The sequence below is a fragment of the Coregonus clupeaformis genome, chromosome 24 (genome assembly GCF_020615455.1).
Source record: "Coregonus clupeaformis isolate EN_2021a chromosome 24, ASM2061545v1, whole genome shotgun sequence".
NCBI lineage: Eukaryota > Metazoa > Chordata > Actinopteri > Salmoniformes > Salmonidae > Coregonus > Coregonus clupeaformis.
Window position 1 is genome coordinate 59,555,179 of NC_059215.1, and position 20,492 is coordinate 59,575,670.

A 20,492-nucleotide genomic window follows, 5' to 3' on the forward strand; every position below is an offset into this window, starting at 1 on the left:
TCTCTGCTTTTATCCAATGTAAAAAACACAATGTCAAATGTTGCTACATAAGACAGAAATCAAGGCGGTCGGTCACAAATGTTAAGGGCACTATGGTGAATTAAGACAATCAGAAATAGTATCAGATCCACAAATGGGCACATTAATAGGTCTACATTTCCACACAGGCCAGGTTGACTAGTTCTACTTCTATATGCTTCATCCGGTGCTTGTCCTTACTCAAGATTTTGACATGAGCACTGATTTCATAACTCAAAAATGGAATTAAATAAACCAACACTTTTTTTTCTTCACAAGTGTAGCCTAGGTTGTGTGCTCTGCAAACAACGTGTTCACTCCTACAATGACAACGGTAAGACTGTAATAAGAATATATTGAATGCATTAACAGCAACTACCGTAACCAAACAAACATTATAGATTAGAAATTATTACATTTTAGTCATTTATGGGAAATAACGGCCTCCACAATGGATTAGTGGCATAATTTAAAAAATATATATTTGCCACTGTTTGACTAAAAGAATCTCGGTCAACCAACAGCCTATCGACCAAATAATCGACCAGACGACTAAATGTGGTCAGCATAATATATATATATATATATATACACACAGTGCATTCGGAAAATATTCAGACCCCTTGACTTTTTCCACATTTTGATAAATTACAACCTTATTCTAAAATTGATTAAATTGTTTTTTCCCCTCATCAATCTACACATAATACCCCATAATGACAAAGCAAAAGCATTTATTTATTGTTTAATCACAAAAACAAATGGAAATGTACGTACAGTTGAAGTCGGAAGTTTACATACACTTACGTTGGAGTCATTAAAACCCGTTTTTCAACCACACATTTCTTGTTAACAAACTATAGTTTTGGCAAGTCAGTTAGGACATCTACTTTGTGCATGACACAAGTAATTTTTCCAACAATTGTTTACAGACAGATTATTTCACTTATAATTCACTGTATCACAATTCCAGTGGGTCAGAAGTTGACTGTGCCATTAAACAGCTTGGAAAATTCCAGAAAATGATGTCATGGCTTTAGAAGCTACTGATAGGCTAATTTACATAATTTGAGTCAATTGGAGGTGTACCTGTGGATGTACAGTGGGGAAAAAAAGTATTTAGTCAGCCACCAATTGTGCAAGTTCTCCCACTTAAAAAGATGAGAGAGGCCTGTAATTTTCATCATAGGTACACGTCAACTATGACAGACAAAATGAGAAAAAAAAATCCAGAAAATCACATTGTAGGATTTTTTATGAATTTATTGGCATATGATGGTGGAAAATAAGTATTTGGTCAATAACAAAAGTTTCTCAATACTTTGTTATATACCGTTTGTTGGCAATGACACAGGTCAAACGTTTTCTGTAAGTCTTCACAAGGTTTTCACACACCGTTGCTGGTATTTTGGCCCATTCCTCCATGCAGATCTCCTCTAGAGCAGTGATGTTTTGGGGCTGTCGCTGGGCAACACAGACTTTCAACTCCCTCCAAAGATTTTCTATGGGGTTGAGATCTGGAGACTGGCTAGGCCACTCCAGGACCTTGAAATGCTTCTTACGAAGCCACTCCTTCGTTGCCCGGGCGGTGTGTTTGGGATCATTGTCATGCTGAAAGACCCAGCCACGTTTCATCTTCAATGCCCTTGCTGATGGAAGGAGGGTTTCACTCAAAATCTCACGATACATGGCCCCATTCATTCTTTCCTTTACACGGATCAGTCGTCCTGGTCCCTTTGCAGAAAAACAGCCCCCAAAGCATGATGTTTCCAACCCCATGCTTCACAGTAGGTATGGTGTTCTTTGGATGCAACTCAGCATTCTTTGTCCTCCAAACATGACGAGTTGAGTTTTTACCAAAAAGTTATATTTTGGTTTCATCTGACCATATGACATTCTCCCAATCCTCTTCTGGATCATCCAAATGCACTTCAGACGGGCCTGGACATGTACTGGCTTAAGCAGGGGGGACACGTCTCGCATTGCAGGATTTGAGTCCCTGGCGGCGTAGTGTGTTACTGATGGTTGGCTTTGTTACTTTGGTCCCAGCTCTCTGCAGGTCATTCACTAGGTCCCCCCGTGTGGTTCTGGGATTTTTGCTCACCGTTCTTGTGATCATTTTGACCCCACGGGGTGAGATCTTGCGTGGAGCCCCAGATCGAGGGAGATTATCAGTGGTCTTGTATGTCTTCCATTTCCTAATAATTGCTCCCACAGTTGATTTCTTCAAACCAAGCTGCTTACCTATTGCAGATTCAGTCTTCCCAGCCTGGTGCAGGTCTACAATTTAGTTTCTGGTGTCCTTTGACAGCTCTTTGGTCTTGGCCATTGTGAAATTTGGAGTGTGACTGTTTGAGGTTGTGGACAGGTGTCTTTTATACTGATAACAAGTTCAAACAGGTGCCATTAATACAGGTAACGAGTGGAGGACAGAGGAGCCTCTTAAAGAAGAAGTTACAGGTCTGTGAGAGCCAGAAATCTTGCTTGTTTGTAGGTGACCAAATACTTATTTTCCACCATAATTTGCAAATAAATTCATTAAAAATCATACAATGGGATTTTCTGGAATTTTTTTTCTCAATTTGTCTGTCATAGTTGATGTGTACCTATGATGAAAATTACAGGCCTCTCTCATCTTTTTAAGTGGGAGAACTTGCACAATTGGTGGCTGACTAAATACTTTTTTTCCCCACTGTATTTCAAGGCCTACCTTCAAACTCAGTGCCTCTTTGCTTGACATCATGGGAAAATCAAAAGAAATCAGCCAAGACCTCAGAAAAAAGCTTGTAGACCTCCATAAGTCTGGTTCATCCTTGGGAGCAATTTCCAAACGCCTGAAGGTACCACGTTCATCTGTACAAACAATAGTACGCAAGTATAAACACCATGGGACCAAGCAGCCGTCATACCTCTCAGGAAGGAGACGCTTTCTGTCTCCTAGAGATGAACGTACTTTGGTGCGAAAAGTGCAACTCAATCCCAGAACAGCAGCAAAAGACCTTGTAAAGATGCTGGAGGAAAATGGTACAAAAGTATCTATATCCACAGTAAAACGAGTCCTATATCGACATAACCTGAAAGGCCGCTCAGCAAAGAAGAAGCCACTACTCCAAAACCTTCATAAAATAGCCAGACTACGGTTTGTAACTGCACATGGGGACATAGATCATACTTTTGGGAGAAATGTCCTCAAGTCTGATGAAACAAAAATAGGACTGTTTGGCCATAATGACCATCGTTATGTTTGGAGAAAAAAGGGGAACGCTTGCAAGCCGAAGAACACCATCCCAACCGTGAAGCACGGGGGTGGCAGCATCATGCTGTACAAGTGCTTTGCTGCAGGAGGGACTGGTGCACTTCACAAAATAGATGGCATCATGAGGAAGAAAAATTATGTGGATATATTGAAGCAACATCTCAAGACATCAGTCAGGAAGTTAAAGCTTGGTCGTAAATGGGTCTTCCAAATGGACAATGACCCCAAGCATACTTCCAACGTTGTCACAAAATGGCTTAAGGACAACAAAGTCAAGGTATTGGAGTGGCCATCACAAAGCTTTGACCTCAATCCTATAGAAAATGTGTGGGCAGAACTGAAAAAGCGTGTGCGAGCAAGGAGGCCTACAAACCTGACTCAGTTATACCAGCTCGGTCAGGAGGAATGGGCAAAAATCCACCCAACTTATTGTGGTACCCGAAACGTTTGACCAAAGTTAAACAATTTAAAGGCAATGCTATCAAATACTAATTGAGTGTACAGTGAGGGAAAAAAGTATTTGATCCCCTGCTGATTTTGTACCTTTGCCCACTGACAAAGACATGATCAGTCTATAATTTTAATGGTAGGTTTATTTGAACAGTGAGAGACAGAATAACAAAAAAATCCAGAAAAACGCATGTAAGAAATGTTATAAATATATTAGCATTTTAATGAGGGAAGTAAGTATTTAACCCCTCTGCAAAACATGACAGACATTTCTTGATGTTGGCCACCAGGTTTGCACACATCTCAGGAGGGATTTTGTTCCACTCCTCTTTGCAGATCTTCTCCAAGTCATTAAGGTTTCGAGGCTCACGTTTGGCAACTTGAACCTTCAGCTCCCTCCACAGATTTTCTATGGGATTAAGGTCTGGAGACTGGCTAGGCCACTCCAGGACCTTAATCTACTTCTTCTTGAGCCACTCCTTTGTTGTCTTGGCCATGTGTTTTTGGTCATTGTCATGCTGGAATACCCATCCACTATCCATTTTCAATGCCCTGGCTGAGGGAAGGAGGTTCTCACCCTGGCCACGTCCATCATCCCTTTGATGCGGTGAAGTTGTCCTGTCCCCTTAGCAGAACACCCCCAAAGCATAATGTTTCCACCTCCATGTTTGACGGTGGGGATGGTGTTCTTGGAGTCATAGGCAGCATTCCTCCTCCTCCTCCAAATACGGCGAGTTGAGATGATGCCAAAGAGCTCAATTTTGGTCTCATCTGACCACAACACTTTCACCCAGTTCTCCTCTGAATCATTCAGATGTTCATTGGCAAACTTCAGACGGCCCTGTATATGTGCTTTCTTGAGCAGGGGGACCTAGCGGGCGCTGCAGAATTTCAGTCCTTCACGGCGTAGTGTGTTACCAGTTGTTTTCTTGGTGACTATGGTCCCAGCTGCCTTGAGATCATTGACAAGATCCTTCCGTGGAGTTCTGGGCTGATTCCTCACCGTTCTCATGATCATTGCAACTCCACGAGGGCAGATCTTGCATGGAGCCCCAGGCCGAGGGAGAATGACAGTTCTTTTGCGTTTCTTCCATTTGCGAATAATCGCACCAACTGTTGTCACCTTCTCACCAAGCTGCTTGGCGATGGTCTTGTAGCCCATTCCAGCCTTGTGTAGGTCTACAATCTTGTCCCTGACATCCTAGGAGAGCTCTTTGGTCTTGGCCATGGTGGAGAGTTTGGAATCTGACTGATTGATTGCTTCTGTGGACAGGTGTCTTTTATACAGGTAACAAACTGAGATTAGGAGCACTCCCTTAAAGAGTGTGCTCCTAATCTCAGCTCGTTACCTGTATAAAAGACACCTGGGAGCCAGAAATCTTTCTGATTGAGAGGGGGTCAAATACTTATTTCCCTCATTAAAATGCAAATCAATTTAATAACATTTTTTAATGTGTTTTTCTGGATTTTTTGGTTGTTATTCTGTCTCTCACTGTTCATATAAACCTACCATTAAAATTATAGACTGATCATTTCTTTGTCAGTGGGCAAACGTACAAAATCAGCAGGGGATCAAATACTTTTTTTCCCCTCACAGTATGTAAACTTCTGACCCACTGGGAATGTGATGAAAGAAATAAAAGCTGAAATAAATCATTCTCTCTACTATTATTCTAACATTTCACATTCTTAAAATAAAGTGGTGATCCTAACTGACCTAAGACAGGGAATTTTTGCTAGGAATAAATGTCAGGAATTGTGAAAAACTGAGTTTAAATGTATTTGGCTATGGTGTATGTAAACTTCCGACTTCAACTGTAAGTATTGAAATATAGTTATGGTATTAAGACAAACCGGATGCGCTCTTAGGCCTCCAGCTCAATGGTGGTGATACAAGGCTGCTAAACTAAGCCTATTAATGATAATGAAATTACTTATTATTATTATAAAGATCATAATAATAATAATAATAATAATAGTAATAATAACAATAAGAAGGAGATCAAGCAAAAGGGAGGGTTATTATTATAATAAATATAATTTCTGACAAATTGGTAAACAACACTAAATAAATTATAAATAATACCTGAGGCTGTTCTAACGAAAAAAAAAGTGTAAAGCCTTTTTCACAGCATAGCAAAGATTAAAAACTGCCGAATTTGTGAAATTGTTTATCCGACATGTGGTTTCGTGAGGCTTCGTGCTCACGGAATCAGTAGGCTATTAAACAAACACTCAAGCAGGCAACAGACGCAGGATCCTTCTTATTTCTGTAGCTATATATGGATGATTTACAAAGCCAGGCACATGTAACACTTAGGCTATTGATTATAGACTTAATTAAGTTGGGGCTTCCTCTATCTTTACTAATGACATGCCTGGCTTTGAGTAAAGCCAGTGTGTCTATGTATGCGGATGGCTCAACACTATACATGTCAGCTACTACAGCGACTGAAATGACTTCAACACTTAACAAAGAGTTGCAGTTAGTTTCAGAGTGGGTGGCAAGGAGTAAATTAGTCCTAAATATTTATAAATCTAAAAGCATTGTATTTGGGACAAATCATTCACTAAACCCTAAACCTCAACTAACTCTTGTAATAAATAATGTGGAAATTTAGCAAGTTGAGATGACTAAATTGCTTGGAGTAACCCTGGATTGTAAACTGTCATGGTCAAAACGCTGCTCTACCTTCTTAACAGCACGATCAACAAGGCAGGTCCTACAGGCCCTAGTTGTCACACCTGGACTACTGTTCAGTCGTGTGGTCAGGTGCCACAAAAAAGGACTTAGGAAAATTGCAATTGGCTCAGAACTGGCCCTTGGATGTACACAGAGAGCTAATATTAATAATACGCATGTTAATCTCTGCTTGCTCAAAGTGGAGGAGAGATTGACTTCATCACTACTTGTATTTATGAGAGGTATTGACATGTTGAATGCAGCGAGCTGTCTGTTTGAACTACTGGTGCACAGCTCGGACACCCATGCATACCCCAGAAGACATGCCACCAGAAGTCTCTTCACAGTCCCCAAATTCAGAACAGACTATGGGAGGCGCACAGTACTACATAGAGCCATGACTACAAGGAACTCTATTCCACATCAAGTAAATGATGCAAGTAGTAATTTCATTTTATTTTGAAAAAAAACAACATAAAAAACACCTGATGGAACAGCGGGGGACTGTGAAGCAACACAAACATAGGCACAAACACATGCATACACACACATACACACAATAACATACGCACTGTACACACACATACACATGGATTTTGTACTGTAGATATGTGGCAGTGGTGGACTTATCCTGAATGTTGCAGCCCGTCTAGTGTTCGACCTTCCCAAGTTCTCTCATGTCACCCCGCTCCTCCGCACACTCCACTGGCTTCCAATTGACACTCGCATCTACTACAAGACCATGGTGCTTGCCTACAGAGCTGTGAGGGGAACGGCACCTCCTTACCTTCAGGCTCTGATCAGACCCTATATCCAAACGAGGGCACTACATTCATCCACCTCTGGCCTGCTAGCACCCCTACCTCTACGGAAGCACAGTTCCCGCTCAACCCAGTCAAAGCCATTTGCTGCTCTGGCACCCCAATGGTGGAACAAGCTCCCCCATGACGCCAGGACAGCGGAGTCACTGACCACCTTCCGGAGACACTTGAAACCCTACCTCTTTAAGGAATACCTGGAATAGTATAAAGTAATCCTTCTACCCCCCACATAAAAAAAAAGTGGTTGTCCCACTGGCTATCATAAGTTGAATGCACCAATTTTTAAGTCGCTCTGGATAAGAGCATCTGCTTAATGATGTAAATGTAAATGAGTAGGGGCCTGAGGGCACACAGTGTGTTGTGAAATCTGTGAATGTATTGTAATGTTTTAAAAATTGTATGAACTGCCTTAATTTTGCTGGACCCCAGGAAGAGTAGCTGCTGCCTTGGCAGCAGCTAACGGGGATCCATAATAAATAAAAATACAAATACAAATCCTCACTTTTCTTCGACAATTAAGGCAAGGGCTGATTTCTCATCTCCTAACTACGCTGTTGCCTCTGCCACATTGTTCTCAAAACCAATATGCTGGTTAACTTTGCTATTAAGCACATAGCATCATGGTCTAAGAAAAGTAGCCAACTCAACAGCGCACTGATGTGTTTCAGAACTGCGGACATCGACCACTCTCCAACATGGGAGAATGCACATTTGATATATAATAATAGTATTTTTATTTGTATTGCACCATGGTTCTTACATAATATAACCATATACCATTTCAGTAGCACGTCTTAGACTGATAGACTGATACTACTGCTCGACTAAAGAAATCTCAGTCGACCAATATGCGTATCGACCAAACAATCGACCAGTCGACTAAATGGGGTCAGCCCTACTCTCAAGCAAACGTTCATATTGATAAATCTCACATTTCGCGTGGAAATGATCCCATGCATGGTTAAAGCACAGATTTTTGACTACGCATGATTGATAAATGAGGCCCCAGAAACATTGAATCCTGTTTATGGTTAACAGAGACCTGGGTGGAGAAAGCAAAGAACTAGTGACATTCAACACAAGTACCTTTACCCACTACTCCCAAACTGGTAATTTCTGGAATACCCATTTAAAACAAAAAGCTACAGTACCAGTCAAAAGTTTGGACACATCTACTCATTCCAGGGTTTTTCTTTATTTTTACTATTTTCTACATTGTAGCATGGAAGCTAGTGACGACCAGTAGCAAACGGTTCAAAGACTAAATGTTCTCCCACATGATTTGACCCACATGTATCACCATATATTGTCCATGAAAATATTGTTTTTTAAGCAAAAGAAAGCAATACCAGCAGCACATACAGTACCAGTCAAGTTTGGACACACCTACTCATTCCAGGGTTTTTCTTTATTTTTACTATTTTCTACATTGTAGAATAATATTGAAGACATCAAAACTATGAAATAACAGATATGGAATCATGTAGTAACCAAAAAAAGTGTTCAACAAATCAAAATAGGTGAAGCTGGTTGAGAGAATGCCAAGAGTGTGCAAAGCTGTCATCAAGGCAAAGGGTGCCTACTTTGAAGAATCTCAAATATAAAATATATTTTGATTTGTTTAATACTTTTTTGGTTACTACATGATTCCATATCTGTTATTTCATAGTTTTGATGTCTTCAGTATTATTCTACAATGTAGAAAATAGTAAAAATAAAGAAAAACCCTGGAATGAGTAGGTGTGTCCAAACTTGACTGGTACTGTATGTGCTGCTGGTATTGCTTTCTTTTGCTTAAAAAACTATATTTTCATGGACCATATATGGTGATACATGTGGGTCAAATCATGTGGGAGAACATTTTGTCTTTGAACCGTTTGCTACTGGTCATCACTAGCTTCCACAGACACAAAGTCATAATTATGGATAAACCCCGCCCATTTATAAAAAAAATCAAATTAATCTTAACATTTTAAACACCTTAACCACACCGCTAAACTTATGCATAACCCTAACCTTAAATTAAGAACAAAATGCTAATGTTTTACTTTCTGTTTGTGGAACCTTTAAATTAAGAACAAAATGTTCCTTTTTTACTTCGTGGCTGTGGAATCTGACTTTGTGGATGTGGAACCTGACTTTGTGGATGTGGAATCTGACTTTGTGGATGTGGAATCTGACTGTGGCTATAGAAGCTGGTGGAAACCTTTGCTACTCACCTGAAAAATATAAATAATGACGACTCGTAATTACATTCTGACTTGTAAAGGGATGTTCAGGCATGCTGAGCCTACTTGTTAGAGAGGAGTCTTTCACTCTAGGATTCTAAAAGAGGCTACATTTTACAAAGGTTTACCTGCTCCACTGTGGCTGGGTCCTCAGACTGCAGTCTCGAAGCATTCTCGTACTCATCTTCACTGTTGTAACCTGCACCTTCCTCCGAATCAGCACTGGGACCTCCGCCGCCACCTCCACCTCCGCCGGGTGTTCCACCACCAGCCACACCAGAGCAGGTTGCTTGTCGTCGCCTTTTACTCAGACCAGGCCCCGAACAGCAACTTCCAATTCCTCCACCACAGCCAACGCTGCCTGACAGTTCTCCGCGTGTCCCAGCAACGCATTGTATTCCTCCAGTCCCATTCCCATCCCCAGGTCCAACAGGAGAGCCTGAACCCACGGGAGGAGGAGAGGCCTGCTGCGGCCGAGAGCTAGCCTCGTTCCGTCTATCTTCCCTTGCCGAAGGTGGCGCGGCTTGATACGACCATGGCGGCGGCGAGGCCCTTGGTCTTGTACCTGTACGACCTCCGTGAGGATGTTGATGTGTGTCAGAGCCACTTCTTCTGTCAGTTTCGTCCGGGTGGTCCGAAACACCGACACTGGCGTTTGGCTTCTTTTTTGGAAGAATCGTCATGGTTGTCTGTTAGGGAGGGGGTAAAAGGGGTGACGATTCTTCCTTTCCAGAATGTAGTACGCCTACTTTGCCGTTTGGGACGTCCGTTTTTGTGCAATATTCGACCTTAAACACGTACGTGACAAAATATATCAATATAATCTGTTATTGGCTTTGTTTTCTGGGGATACGCGAACAAAAACAAACCTTCTCCCTCTTCCCGTCCTCCAAGCTCTCCAGTCCCCCACAAAAAATCAACACAGACCTGACGACACAGGAACGTCACTTCCCCATTACGACAGCTTTTTTCACGTTGGACGCTTTCCGTCCTCAATGGTCTTTCTGCCTAGCAACCATAAAATCGCCCTTTGATGAGAACAAAGAATTAGCTATGTAAAATAGAAATATTAATTTAATTTGTTTTCTTTATTGATCCAGGTATAATTGAGTAAGTGTTTTTTTGTCCTGCAAGAGACCACAGTAAATGTTTCCCTTTATGATTATTGGACAGACATAATTGTTATTTGATTTTCATTCATAAAGCATACTACTTTATTTGAGTGATTGGGCATAGGGGCCCCATGGGATCTAGTCAATTGCGTCAGTATTCACCGCTGAAATAGTAGGTCTAGCTAACCCAGTATAAAAAAAAAAAATATGTATTCACTAACTGTAAGTCGCTCTGGATAAGAGCGTCTGCTAAATTACTAAAATGTAAATGTATGTGTAAAAAAACTTTTTGCAAAGATGTTTAGATATGCTCCAAGTCCCAATGCACAAACCTTACTGTATATACTCTTCTTGATCATGTTAACGAACGTGCATAGGCTATATTTCCTATGTTAGGCTTACAGAATGGATGAGCTGGGTCATCACATCTCATATCAACTTAAGTTCTTTCTGGATAAATAAAGTAATTATATTCTATAGGCCTACCTCACACATAATGTTATGCACATTTTCTTATAATATAATAATATGCCATTTAGCAGACGCTTTTATCCAAAGCGACTTACAATCATGCGTGCATAAATTTTTTGTGTATGGGTGGTCCCGGGGATCGAACCCACTACCTTGGCGTTACAAGCGCCGTGCTCTACCAGCTGAGCTACAGAGGACCACAAATTCTTTATGCTATTCATTGTGGAAAGAACATTTAGAACATTGACAAAGGACCTGTAGTTCCTAAAATAATCAAATGGTTATTATGCGGCCCTGCCTTACCTTCACAATTTATTAATAATTTCACTCTGAAAAAATATGAAATATAGTGTTTATTGAGGTAGAGTTACTTGCTATTTTATCATATCCACAATTACAAAGAATCGCTTGGTCTTCTCTCTTCTTATCTCATCTCCACAGGTAGCATATACACATCATTCTTGTGTTGCAGCTTTATAAAATGTGCATTTCGAGAGTTTGGGACTATATGGGTTCTATCTGCAAAAATATGATTCTGAGATAATTGGCTTTAAAGTTCCGAACCCGTCATTGGTTTGAATGGTGTCTGCCATTTTTATATTGTATTCTTTTGAACTTAACATAAGTACTACTGTATATAGGTAGAGGACATTGAACAGAACAAGGCAATGTCAATAACTCAATTTTGACAAAAATGCAGATAGAACCTTATAGTCCCAAGCTCTCAATTTACTAAGCCTTGAAATGTTTTCTCTTTCATATTACAATAAAAGAGTGTACCATTATTTGTCCAACAATAGAACAATTAATACAGGAAATAAAAAATAAATGGGATACTGATTTTTTTCACGTCAAGAAATACATTTCTTCAGAAAGTGACCTTCCATTAACTATTGATCACAGACCAATATGTCTAAAGTGTTGAGAAATAGTAATGGTTTAATTCAAATATAACAAAATGCTTTATAATATATGTCAAGTTTAATAAAATGATATGCTTCAGCATTTGAAATATTGCACTGTACTTTTTTTCATGAACTGATGCCACTAGAGAGCACGTTTTAGTCCATAACATTTCATTTAGTGATTCAGTCTATTGCTACAGCATTTTGATAGATCAAATATATTTTCAGCCTCTTTGTTATGTAACTATACACACAAAGAATGTGTCTGAAATTTTATTTTCTTGGCTTTATGATTTTGAATAGCTCAATATATTCATTTAAAACTGATTTGTGATTCATATGTATCATATTCATAATCAATCATGAAATAAACAAATATGTAAACACATAAATAACATGTTGAGATGTTTCATCAGGTTATAAAATAAATACGCAGTTTCTTACATCTAATGCAAAACCATGTAATGTGTTAAAATCTTGTGTTTCATCTTTGAGTTAAAAACCAGTATTACCTGAAAACGTTTTCCAGATATTTAATGCTCAAGCTGTCGATTCTTGTTTGAAATATTTTGGTACAGGGAAGATATTTGGATGTGCATAGTCCAACAACTAAGTGCATTGGATTTTGAATACATATTAAATTTTAAATAGGTTCACTTGTACTGTATGACATGGTTTAATACGTTTAAAAAAACATTCAAACAAAAATAGTGCAATCTTATGCAGTAACTGGCCATACCGTGTGACCTTAAATTGCTATATTCTAGAAATGTATTTCTAAAGAAAATAAATATATAACGTGTATGCCGTAATTACCCACCATAATATACAGTAGATAGCATTAAATGTTGCATTGTGTGTGAAGGAAAATGCATGGTGTCATTGACACTTAACTGTCCATGCAGTGAATCTCAAAAAGGGTTAAACTCTGCATGACTTCATCATGATCTAGGTCTTATAATGAACAAGTTTAAAAAACATGAGGTTAATATTCATGCATAGGCTTACTATAATGCAACTCTTTCAATTCTAAAATAAAATGAGAAACTAAATAGATATTGAACAAATGAGCAAATTAATAAATAAACATACATTCAAATGCAGTTTTTTTCTTCATGTGTAATCTTACAGTAACAAATGCATAATACATGCAATGCCAGACATCTATCATTGCATTTATTTCCTTATTTTATATTCATGGGCTGTTAAAGCTATGAAATAGGGTAAGTTCTGTTATGAGTAACCCTCTAAAGAAGAAAGAACAACAGGATATGACCCCAAGTAGAAGAAACATGTTTGTTGTCAGCGTATACACCTGCATATTTTTAGTAGTGAAAGGAGAGAAGGGGTGCCTGATTAAATACTCAGAGCACAGGAAGAACATGCAGGTAGACATGCAAGAAATCCTAAGCAGTGATTTGGAATTAGTAAGCAGCAGTGAACAGGTCTTGACCTAAGCACTCTTGCAAAAAATTGTTATGGTTTCTGTTCATATTTAATGAAACATCATCTAGAAAGTTAATTATATAAACAATTAGGTATATTACATGCTTGATGTTACAATGTACTACTGTGGAGGTGTGTTTGGCTGTGGACACTTCAAACCTGGCCCACTCTGCATATTTCCTTATGTAACATAACTGCATTACAATTGGATCATTATTCAACAGGACAACTAAGTGTGCTTCAGCTAGAGATCTGCAGTCTAAAAATACAGTATGTTTTCACAATTACATATTTTTTCCATCTATGTACTTTGACCTTCATTACCACATGTTAGTCTTTGAGGTGTCTATCTGAGAGTTCTGGGGATCTACTGGACCCCCTTTCTCAGTCTCATTCTCCTACAGGTTGATCAGGGGAGGATAGAGCTCGTTTAGGGGGATGTAGGAGGCATACTGCATCTATTTCTTCAGGGAGTGGTGGCAGGATTTCTGCTTCATAATGTCTACCTGCCCATGTAGAAGACCAGCAGGGCCATGATGCAGATAGCAAATATGGAGCCCATGACAGTTGCCACGTTGGTGGGTTGGGAGTGGATGATCTTAGCCAGGACCTGTGGTCTTCACCGTGTTCCCCCTACATTCTGCCTGCCACCGTGCCAGTATATTTTCTCCAAATACACTGACATACTGTTTGTGTCTGCCCCCTCTGTGTTCCAAGCCACGCATGTGGATCTCCAGAGCCCCCTGTTCCTGCAGTCTGTGTTTCTTTGTGTTCCTGCCATCCACCATAACTGCCGAGACAGCCTCAGAGGTCACCTTGTCTCCTGTTGGCAACAGCCCAACACTCCAGAGTCAGGGGTTGCCAGCAGTGACATTGAGCAGAGGGGGGAATGTGTGGACGGAGATGTGAGGGATGCAGGTGTTGTTGACAACATCCCAGCTGGTGGTGACCACTTCCTGGAGGGCATGGCCAACTATATGGGGAGAAGAGGCACAGAGGGTGATCTGGGACTCCAGCAGCTTGAAGGTGGACTGGTTCACCAGGACTGGGCCCCAGTTAGAGAGGCAGTCACACCTGAGGGGATTGCTGTGGAGGCTCACTTCATCCAGGCTGGGGAAAGAGGATAAAACCTCATGTGACAAGAGGCTGATGTCGTTGTTGTGGACTAATAATGTGTACAGGCCGCCCATGTCAATGAAAGCTGCATGATCAATGTAAGCTAAATGGGGGTTATTATACATTTCCAGTTTTTCCATCTCTGGGAGGTTGGAGAACGCCGCCCTCTTAATGGCAACCAGTTCCTCCATGTTGTTGAGACTCAACTCCTCCAGATGGGGAAGGCATGGAAGTCTCCCTCCTGCACACAGGCAATGGGATTCTTGTTGAGGTTTAAAAACTTCAGATTTGGTAGGACCCATAGGGCATCTTTGGGGACTGCTGTTAGCTTGTTATCAAAGGACAAACTCTCCAGGTACCCCAACCCCTGGAAGGCTCCTGCGGGGATCTCCCTGAGGTCCATGCCAGCCAGCATCAGACTGTGCAACTTTGACAAGGAGTAGAAGTGCATATCCTGTAACCACAGGATAGGTTCTCCCCTATCATGAGGATCTCCAGGTTAGGTGAGACTCAAACCAGTGGCTGTCTATGGCCACCAGTTTGTTGGAGTTGAGATGGAGCCTCAGGAGGTTTCTCGGACTGGAGAAGGCTTTAGGCCCAATGGAGGAGATTTGGTTGTGGTTGATGTAAAGCTCTTCCAAACTGTCAAGATCTTTCAGACAGTAATCTTGCAGTTCCTGGTTTTCCTCAAGGTAGAGAGTGACAAGCTGGGGCATTGTCACGATCGTCGTAGTAATGAGTAGACCAAGGCGCAGCGTGAGAAACAAACATGACTTTAATTAGTTAAAGTTTCAAAACAAAACACGACTCGTGAAGTCCACGGTGACAATGACCGAACACGGAACAAAAACCCACAAACCCAAAGTGAAACACAGACAGTTAAATATGGCTCCCAATCAGAGACAACCAGCAAACAGCTGACACTTGTTGCCTCTGATTGGGAGTCACTCAGTCAAACATAGAAAATGACGAACTAGAACACCCAACATAGAAACAGAACACATAGAATGAACACACCCTGGCTCAACATAATGAGTCCCAGAGCCAGGGTGTGACAGGCATGTTATGCAGTCCAATGTCTTGGATCTGCGTGAAGTGGTCCTCTGTAGCTCAGCTGGTAGAGCACGGCGCTTGTAACACCAAGGTAGTGAGATCAATCCCCGGGACCACCCATACACAAAAATGTATGCACGCATGACTTGTACGTCGCTTTGGATAAAAGCGTCTGCTAAATGGCATATTATTATTATTATTATAATAAAGTGGTTTTGGGAGAGGTCCAGCTCAGTGAGGTTGATTAGACTCTCGAGCTCCACAGACACAGAGGATATGTTGTTACTCTGGAGGAGAAGCACCTGAGTGTCACCTGAAATTTTCCACGGGACCCCACTAAGGTGGAGCTCATTGCAGTCCACCGTCTTCGCCTGATGGTATACAGATTGAGGAGTGTACCATGGACGTGTTTCACATACACACTGCGCTGGGCAGAGAGAACAAGCTTCCGAACGTTGACATGAGGTCACCATCAGAAAGACAGTCATCAATGGAGCACAGATCCTAGATCCTCCCATGGTGCAGTAGAATAAGGTAACCTTGGTAACCCTGTGACGGCCAAAACACTTACTTCCTCTACTAGCAGGATGGAGCTTTGGTCATCTAGTCTTGTAAAAAGAAAAATACAAAAACATAATGCATATTAATGCATTTGACATGGTAATTACAGTCACTAGTGAAAGTCTACATACCTCTTGCACAGTCTTCACATTTTGCTGCCTTAGAATACAATCATGAAAGGGATTTAATTGGATTTTCAAAGTAAAAAGATAAATTATAGAAAAATTATAGAACATTTTCCAAATTACTAAAATAAAAAAAAAGGAGGATGTATTGATTGCGTATGTCTTCACACCCCAGAGTTAATACTTGGTGGAAGCACCTTTGGCAGCCATTACAGCTGTGAATCATTTTAAATAAGATTCTACCAATCTTGCACAACTCTTAGGCCAACATTGTTATTGGTATTGGTATTTATTAGGATCCCCATTAGCCACTGCAAAAGCATCAGCTACTCTTCCAAGGGGTCCACATGAAACATGACATAATATATAGTACAGAACATTATTAGTCAAGGACTGAAATACATACATTTAAAAGGATATTTAAAGCCTACATATCAGTACATACACACAATATCTAAGTCTAATACATAGTACAGTGAAAATTACAATACAATATATATAAAACTGGTTTTATTGCTAGCTTGAGTTACCTGGGGTGTCAGAGAGTTCAAATCAAATCACATTTTATTTGTCACATACAGTGAAGGAAAAAAGTATTTGATCCCCTGCTGATTTTGTAAGTTTGCCCACTGATAAAGCATGATCAGTCTATAATTTTAATGGTAGGTTTATTTTAACAGTGAGAGACAGAATAACTATAAAATAATCCAGAAAAACGCATGTCAAAAATGTTATAAATTGATTTGCATTTTAATGAGGGAAATACGTATTTGACCCCTCTGCAAAACATGACTTAGTACTTGGTGGCAAAACCCTTGTTGGCAATCACAGAGGTCAGATGTTTCTTGTAGTTGGCCACCAGGTTTGCACACATCTCAGGAGGGATTTTGTTCCACTCCTCTTTGCAGATCTTCTCCAAGTCATTAAGGTTTCGAGGCTGACGTTTGGCAACTCAAACCTTCAGCTCCCTCCACAGATTTTCTATGGGATTAAGGTCTGGAGACTGGCTAGGCCACTCCAGGACCTTAATGTGCTTTTTGAAGACTTCAAGATTTGACGGTACATGGCCCCGTCTATCGTCCCTTTGATGTGGTGAAGTTGTCCTGTCCCCTTAGCAGAAAAACACCTCCAAAGCATAAAGTTTCCACCTCCATGTTTGACGGTGGGGATGGTGTTCTTGAGGTCATAGGCAGCATTCCTCCTCCTCCAAACATGGCGAGTTGAGTTGATGCCAAAGAAATCGATTTTAGTCTCATCTGACCACAACACTTTCACCCAGTTCTCCTCTGAATCATTCAGATGTTCATTGGCAAACTTCAGACGGCCCTGTATATGTGCTTTCTTGAGCAGTGGGACCTTGCGGGCGCTGCAGGATTTCAGTAATTCACGGCGTAGTGTGTTACCAATTGTTATCTTGGTGACTATGGTCCCAGCTGCCTTGAGATCATTGACAAGATCCTCCCGTGTAGTTCTGGGCTGATAGTAGTTCTGGGCCGAATAATCACACCAACTGTTGTCACCTTCTCACCAAGCTGCTTGGCGATGGTCTTGTAGCCCATTCCAGCCTTGTGTAGGTCTACAACCTTGTCCCTGACATCCTTGGAGAGCTCTTTGGTCTTGGCCATGGTGGAGAGTTTGGAATCTGATTGATTGATTGCTTCTGTGGACAAGTGTCTTTTATACAGGTAACAAGCTGAGATTAGGAGCACTCCCTTTAAGAGTGTGCTCCTAATCTCAGCTCGTTACCTGTATAAAAGACGCGTGGGAGCCAGAAATCTTTCTGATTCAGAGGGGGTCAAATACTTATTTCCCTCATTAAAATGCAAATCAATTTATAAAAATGTTGACGTGTTTTTCTGGATTCTTTTGTTGTTATTCTGTCTCTCACTGATCAAATAAACCTACCATTAAAATTATAGACTGATCATTTCTTTATCAGTGGGCAAACGTACAAAATCAGCAGGGGATCAAATACTTTTTTTCCCTCACTGTACATGTGTTTAGCAGATGTTATAGAGGGTGTAGTGAAATGCTTGTGCTTCTACCTCTGACAGTGCAGTACTATCTAACAAATAATATCTAACAATTTCAAGACATATACCTAATACAAACAAAACTAGTAAGAAATGGAATTTAAGAAAATATACATATTTGGACAAGCATGGACTAAGATACAGTAGAATATTATAGAATATAATGCAGTATATACATATGAGATGAGTAGTGCAAGATATGTAAACATTATTAAAGTGACTGTAAACATTATTAAAGTGACTAGTGTTCCATTTCTTAAAGTGGCCAGTGATTTCAATAGGCAGCAGCACCCTCTAATGTGCTTTTGATGGCTATTTAACAGTCTGATGGCCTTGAGATTGAAAAACAGCTTCTTTCTCTCGGTCCCAGCATTGATGCACCTGTACTGACCTCGCCTTCTGGATGATAGCGGGGTTAACAGGCAGTGGCTCGGGTGGTTGATGACCTTGATGATCTTTTTGGCTTTCCTGTGACATCGGGTGCTGTACGTGTCGGAGGGCGGGTAGTTTGCCCCCGATAATGCGTTCGGCAGACCACACCACCCTCTGGAAAGCCCTGCGGTTGCGGGCGGTGCAGTTGCCATACCAGGTGGTGATACAGCCCGACAGAATGCTCTCAATTGTCCATCTGTAAAAGTTTGTGAGGGTTTTAGGTGACAAGCCGAATTCCTTCAGCCTCCTGAGGTTGAAGAGGCTCTGTTGCGCCTTCTTCACCACACTATTCAGAAGGGGGCTGAGCACGCACCCTTGTGGGGCCCCAGTGTTGAGGATCAGCGAAGTGGAGATGTTTTTTCCTACCTTCACCACCTTGGGGCGGCCGTCAGGAAGTCCAGGACCCAGTTGCACAGGGCGGGGTTCAGACCCAGGGCCTCAAGCTTGATGATGAGCTTGGAGGGTACTATGGTGTTGAATGCTGAGCTGGGAGGGGGCCTTATAACCATCCTGGAAGTTTGAATAGCAATGGTCGAGGATTTTGGCAGTGCGAATACAACAGTCGATATGTTAATGGTACTTCGGCAGCCGAGTCCTCAAATTTGCTTTGTTAAAATCCCCGGCTACAATAACTGCAGCCTCAGGATATGTGGTTTCCAGTTTGCATAAAGTCCAGTGAAGTTCTTTGTTGGCCGTCGTGGTATCTGCTTGAGGGGGGATATACACGGCCGTGACTATAACCGAAGAGAATTCTCTTGGGAGATAATATGGTTGGCATTTGATTGTGAGATATTCTAGGTCGGGTGAACAAAAGGACTCGAGTTCCTGTATGTTACTACAATTACACCATGAGTCGTTAATCATGAAACACACACCTCCGCCCTTCTGCTTCCCGGAGAGATATTTAGTCCTGTCTGTGCGATGAACTGAGAGCCCTTCTGGTTGGACCGATTTCGACAGAATATCCCAAGAGAGCCATGTTTCCGTGAAACAAACTATCTTACAGGCCTTGATGTCTCTCTGGAAAGAAATCCTTGCCTGGAGTTCGTCGATCTTGTTCACCAAAGACTGAACATTAGCGAGTAGTATACTTGGAAGCGGTGGGTGGTGTGCGCACCTCCTAAGTCGAACCAGCAGGCCGCTCCGAGTGCCTCTCCTCCGCTGGCGATGTTTTGGGGCAGCCGCTGGAATCAGTTCAGTTGCCCTGGAGAGAGCAAACAAAGGATCTGCTTCGGGAAAGTCGTATTCCTGGTGAGGAATAATGCTGGTGAGTTACCACCGCTCTGATATCCAATAGTTTTTCCCGGCTGTATGTAATGGGACCATAGTCACCAAGAAAACAATTGGTAACACACTATGCCGTGAAGGACTGAAATCCTGCAGCGCCCGCAAAGTCCCCCTGCTCAAGAAAGCACATATACAGGGCCGTCTGAAGTTTGCCAATGAACATCTGAATGATTCAGAGGAGAACTGGGTGAAAGTGTTGTGGTTAGATGAGACCAAAATAGAGCTCTTTGGCATCAACTCAACTCGCCGTGTTTGAAGGAGGAGGAATGATGCCTATGACCGCAAGAACACCATCCCCACCGTCAAACATGGAGGTGGAAACATTATGCTTTGGGGGTGTTTTTCTGCTAAGGGGACAGGACAACTTCACCGCATCAAAGGGACGATGGATGGGGCCATGTACCATCAAATCTTGGGTGAGAACCTCCTTTCCTCAGCCAGGGCATTGAAAATGGGTCATGTATGGGTATTCCAGCATGACAATGACCCAAAACA

General features: G+C 41.4%; 1 protein-coding gene and 1 pseudogene across 3 annotated transcripts in view; both read right to left on the reverse strand.

Moving 5' to 3' along the window:
* The window catches only part of LOC121538633 (OTU domain-containing protein 5-A), a 122,603-nt gene extending 112,236 nt beyond the window's left edge, over positions 1-10,367 (reverse strand). For all 3 annotated transcript variants that reach the window (XM_041846817.1, XM_041846816.1, XM_041846815.1), the window contains exon 1: positions 9,585-10,367. In XM_041846817.1, coding sequence (XP_041702751.1) covers positions 9,585-10,139 — 555 coding nt within the window. In that variant the 5' untranslated portion in view covers positions 10,140-10,367. The remainder of the gene's footprint in view (positions 1-9,584) is intronic.
* A 3,343-nt stretch (positions 10,368-13,710) lies between these two features.
* LOC121537314 lies at positions 13,711-16,077 on the reverse strand (annotated as a pseudogene).
* Between the last annotated feature and the right edge of the window lie 4,415 nt (positions 16,078-20,492).